The sequence below is a fragment of the Miscanthus floridulus genome, chromosome 16, assembly GCF_019320115.1.
Source record: "Miscanthus floridulus cultivar M001 chromosome 16, ASM1932011v1, whole genome shotgun sequence".
In the NCBI taxonomy this organism is placed as follows: Eukaryota; Viridiplantae; Streptophyta; class Magnoliopsida; order Poales; family Poaceae; genus Miscanthus; species Miscanthus floridulus.
The window spans coordinates 41839794-41845247 of NC_089595.1; the positions used below are offsets into that span (position 1 = coordinate 41839794).

Consider the following 5454-nt stretch of genomic DNA (forward strand, 5'->3'; position numbering starts at 1 on the left):
GCTGCCGTGCCAATGAAGGCAGATGAACGTAACATTTCCCACAGAAGACAATATGGAAAACACCACTATCATAAAGGACCAAATCGGATTTGGACAGAGAATCTTGTAGCAATAGACGATTCCAACTGCCGGATTTTGTCAGAAATAGAAACTGACGAGACAAGGCGCACATGGATGCAGACTTAGACCCCGTTTGCTTGTCTTAAAAATGGTTTGTTCGGCTTCTTTTTTTAGCCGGAACAGTGTTTTTCTCTCACAACAATTCAGCCGGAACAGTATTTTTCTGCCAGTTTCAGCCAAGTTTCAGACCAACGAACGGGCCCCTTATTTGACTAGTTCCTGCTGAAAAGTAGTAGAAACAGGAGTACACCAGGGGCTCAACACTCAAGGTCGATCTTCAGTCCAACGGCGGTCAAGCTATGGTAAGCTATGACACTAGCTGACGAAGTGTGTGGACGTAAGGCCACTGTAATGCCCTTTTTATTATATATAAACCACTGGGCCTCAACTAGTTGAGCATGCAATTTAATTAGGTACCCACCCCAGCACCGAGGATCAACAGCTAGCAAGTGTACACTCCTGCCAACCTGAGGTGCCTACAGCTTTGCTTTTCCTCGTCTTACTTGTTCTTTGCTTGTTACTGCTACTAAGTTCGACTTCGACACTAGTTAAATTGAGAGCATATCACGTGGAAATTAGGGAAGTACAAACCTTGCTGTTTGCTACAAAATTGCTAGTGAAGTAAACCTGCTGGTAAACTTTGTATGCCATGCACAAATGCACAATCTCTGAGCTTTGTATGTTGCAGGTAACACACAGAGCTATGCTGGCCAGGATTGGAGTACTGGTCCTGCTGCTGTTTTATGAGGCTGGATACGCCAACTGCTCGATGGTCCCCCAAAACAGCACGGACTTGCTCTCGCTGCTCGATTTCAGAAAAGAAATTACCAGCGATCCGAGAGGTTTCTTCAGTTCCTGGAACCGTAACGCTGACTACTGCGGTTGGGATGGCATCACATGCAGTAGAACGCACCCAGGACGCGTCAGGGAGCTTAACCTCAGAAATCAAAGCCTTGAAGGTCGAATCTCTCCATCTCTTGGTAATCTCACCTTTCTTAGAATACTCGACCTGTCCTCAAACAGCTTCGCTGGTCAGATTCCCCTTCTCAATCGACTCCGTAGGCTTGAGGGCCTTTTTCTGAACAATAACCAGTTGCAGCGGTTTGCTCCTGATGCACTTATAAACTGCTCCAACTTGCACTCTTTAATCCTTTCATCAAACATGTTAGATGGGCCAATACCGCCTAATATCGGTTTCCTCTTAAACCTTAGGTACCTGTACCTTGATAGTAATAATTTCACTGGAGGCATCCCATCAAGCCTGCTAAACATCTCCAAACTAGAGAAGCTCATGCTTTCATCAAACATGTTGGATGGGCCAATACCGCCTAAAATCGGTTCCCTATTTAACCTTTCACATCTCTACCTTAATACTAATAATTTCACTGGGGCCATCCCATCAAGCCTGCGCAACATCACTCAACTAGAACATCTCGTGCTTTCAAATAATCAGCTCGCTGATACCATACCTGAGGAGCTTGGGCACTTATCAATTATGAGTAAATTGACCCTAGGAGGGAATATGCTATCTGGTAGCATCCCAACAACAATTTTCAATCTATCTTTTCTTCAAATATTGGACGTGAGTGGAAATTTTCTACGTATGGCATTGCCATCTAACATTGGCAATACCCTTCCTATCCTCGTGGGCCTTGGCTTGCACGATAACATGTTCCATGGTCGAATCCCAGCCTCGCTAGGAAATGCTTCGTTACTCTTTGCTTTAGATTTCACATCAAATAATTTCAGTGGCCATATCCCTAGTTCTCTCGGAAATCTAACCTACCTGCAGTGGCTAAAACTAGAACAAAACAATCTTGAAGCAAAAGACAGTGACGGCTGGGAATTCTTAGAGGCACTGAGCAACTGTACGAGTCTGAAATACCTCTTATTATCTGACAATCAGCTACAAGGAGCCATACCAAATTCAGTTGGAAAGTTGTCCAACAGCAGTCTTCAGTACCTACGATTAGCCAAAAACAACTTGTCAGGGATGGTTCCAGAGAGCCTAGGGAACCTTATTGGGTTAAATGAGTTGGTTCTAGATCAAAACAGTCTGACCGGTCCAATTGGATCATGGGTTGGAAAGTTGAACATCCTGGTAAAATTATCTCTTGCAGACAATAACTTCAGTGGGCCGATTCCATCTTCCATTGGCAGCTTTACACAGTTAACACATCTCTACCTACAAAGCAACAAATTTGAAGGTCCAATACCTCCCAGCATGGGCAAACTTCAACGTTTACTAGAACTGAACGTTAGTTATAACAATCTACAAGGCCCCATTCCTCCGGATGTTAGCAACCTTCAACAACTCATTGAACTAGATCTTTCATCGAACAAAATTGAAGGGGAAATACCTTCCACTTTGGGCGAATGTCTACAGTTGCAGATACTCCAAATGGACTGCAATATTCTCACAGGGAACATTTCGCCACTGAGTAGTCTAACAAGCTTGAACATGCTCAATCTTTCACACAATAATTTATCAGGCTTCATCCCTATACAACTAGGTAATATGTCCTCTCTTACCCAGCTGGATCTATCTTATAATGATCTACAAGGAGAAATACCTTGGGATGGAGTATTTCGAAATGCTTCAGCTGTCTCACTTGTTGGCAACAGGGGACTGTGTGGTGGGCTGTTGGATTTACACATGCCCCCCTGCCCTATTGCCTCAAGGAGAAAAGTTGCACAATACTACCTCATTAGGGTGTTGATCCCAATATTTGGCTTCATGTCACTCTTAATGTTGGTCTATTTTGTTCTCACTGAGAAAAGGACTACACAAGAACCATCATTATCTCCTCTTGGTGATCAATTCCCAATGGTTTCTTACAATGATTTAGTTCGAGCTACACAGAACTTCTCCGAATCAAACCTGATAGGGAGAGGAGGTTGTGGTTCTGTATATAGAGGGAAGTTGATGGAAAATAAGCTGGAAGTGGCTATTAAAGTTCTTGACATTGAAATGCGAGGTGCTGAGAAAAGTTTCTTAGCAGAATGTGAAGCTCTGAGAAACATCCGCCACCGAAATCTAGTTCCTATCATAACAGCATGCTCCACGGTGGATATCAACAGCAATGTTTTCAAAGCTCTTATATATGAATTTATGCCAAACGGGAATTTGGACTCGTGGTTGCATCAGGAAGTGAATGGGAAAGTTAGAAAAACTTTGAACTTAAATCAAAGAACATGCTTTGCTGTCAACATAGCTGACGTACTAGATTATCTGCACAACGAAAGTGGGAAAACAATTATCCATTGTGATGTCAAGCCTAGTAACATACTCCTAGATGATGACATGAATGCACGTTTGGGAGACTTCGGCATCGCAAAATTCTATCTTGATTCTACGTCGACATCAACTGGAGATTCAAAGACTATAAGCTCAACCGGTGTGAAGGGTACTATCGGCTACATACCTCCAGGTACTATCGGCATTGCAAAATTCTATCTCTATTCTAGAAAGTATACTTCGAGTGTGCACTAATTCAATGTATCTTCAGAATATGCTCGAGGTGGCCACGCATCAACATACGGGGATGTTTACAGTTTTGGAATAGTACTTCTAGAGATGCTGACTGCGAAAAGGCCAACAGATCATTTGTTTGTGGACGAACTAAACATTGTTAACTTCGTGGAGAGGTGCTTCCCTGATAAAATATTGGATGTGATTGATGGTTCCTTACAAGATGACGTAAAGAGTGCCCAAATAAATATGGTAACAGAAAATGAGGCCTACCAATGCTTGTTTTCTCTTCTACAAGTAGCACTTTCTTGCACACGAGAAATTCCTGGTGAACGAACGACCATGAAAGAAGCAGCTAGCAGAATTCGTTCAATCAAGACCACGTACTGCTATGCCGGAGAAGAACACAAGCATGCAGATACAGTGAATTGAAACCATCAGTATACCATGCCCATGCTAGCTAGACAACACATATCTTTATATTGTACGGGTATATGGACATAAAAAGAAAGAAGAATATTAAGATTATCATTCAGCGCAGTGCACCAAATTGTTATGGAATTTCCATTTATATTACTAGTCCGTCAACCCGTGCTCTTGCACTGGCTTGAATTTTAGGAGATATAAGTATTAGTTATTGTTTAATACATATGGCTAATAAAGAGTTACTTATATTAAATTGTATGGTTTTTTCTTTGTTTATTTTGTATCATAATAGACATAATTGATACTCATAGTCTCTATCCATTTATCATAAACTTATTAGTATTTTTTTTGCAAGTGGCTCATTATACCTTTTTTATTCATATTCATATTTTTCTTTTGTATGACACCATTGTATATTTCAAATATGCAATTAGTTTGAAACCTTACCATTAACTATGGTGGTTGTTGTTGCATCTTGTATCTAACGAAGTTATAAGTTTTAATTTTTATTTTTAAAATTTTATTCTTGCACTACTACAAAAAAACATTTGTAGCAACGGCTCCTGTTTTTTGCAGGGTTGGTTCAATTTGAAACCGCCCCTACAAATGGTTCCCAACCCGAGCCGCCCTTACAAATGTATTTGTAGGGACTGCTGGTGTTTTCAGCCGCCCAAAAATGGATCATTTGTAGGGGCGGTTCTAGATACAGCCACCCAAACAGTACAATTTCATATTAAAAATTGATTTTTTCAAACGATATTAGATGGAGATATGACCAAAATAAAAGTTGTAGATCTCAAAAAGTTATATAACTTTGTAGTTGACAACTTTTACGTTGGAAATCATCTATTATGGGAAAACTTTGTTTGAATTTCTTACATTTGAAATTTGAATTTTTCAAACGACCTCGGATGGAGAAACGACTAAAACAAAAGTTGTAGATCTCGAAAAGTTATACAACTTTGTAGTTGACAACCTTTTCATTTGAAATCATCTAGCTATGGATAATTACATCTGAATTTTCTAAATTTAAAATTTGAATTTTTCAAATGACCTTGGATGGGAAAACAACAAAAATGGAAGTTGTAGATCTCAAAAAATTAAACAACTTAGTGGTTGACAACTTTTTTATATAAAATCATCTAGCTAAGGATAATTATGTCTGAATTTACTAAATTAAAATTCGAATTTTTCAAACAACTTTAGATGGAGAAACGACCAAAACGAAAGTTGTAGATCTCGAAAAGTTATAAAACTTTGTGGTTGATGACTTTTTCATTTGAGTTCATTTAGGGTCCTAAATACTCATTTTAATACCGGATGAAAATAAAATAAATAGAAATACACACAAGCGTGAAATGGTTGGGCTGGTAAGGTGAGGGACGCGCGAGGCGTCAGGTCTTGGGATTGAGCTCCCATGGCCGCGGAGCGCACGA

General features: G+C 40.1%; 1 protein-coding gene across 1 annotated transcript; it reads left to right on the forward strand.

The window, feature by feature from the left end:
* Positions 1-347: 347 nt before the first annotated feature.
* LOC136512477 (receptor kinase-like protein Xa21) lies at positions 348-4347 on the forward strand. The gene is made up of 4 exons (XM_066506429.1): positions 348-422; positions 534-592; positions 809-3551; positions 3630-4347. Exons 3-4 carry the CDS (start codon positions 824-826, stop codon positions 4022-4024), a joined length of 3123 nt encoding a protein of 1040 aa, XP_066362526.1. The 5' UTR covers positions 348-422; positions 534-592; positions 809-823; the 3' UTR covers positions 4025-4347.
* Positions 4348-5454: the final 1107 nt, after the last annotated feature.

Excerpts from the sequence above, each read along its gene's own strand:
- LOC136512477 (XM_066506429.1), top strand. The coding sequence starts at position 824 with ATGCTGGCCAGGATTGGAGTACTGGTCCTGCTGCTGTTTTATGAGGCT. Across the intron at positions 3,552-3,629 it reads TATCGGCTACATACCTCCAG|AATATGCTCGAGGTGGCCAC; the intron begins GTACTATCGGCA and ends ATGTATCTTCAG.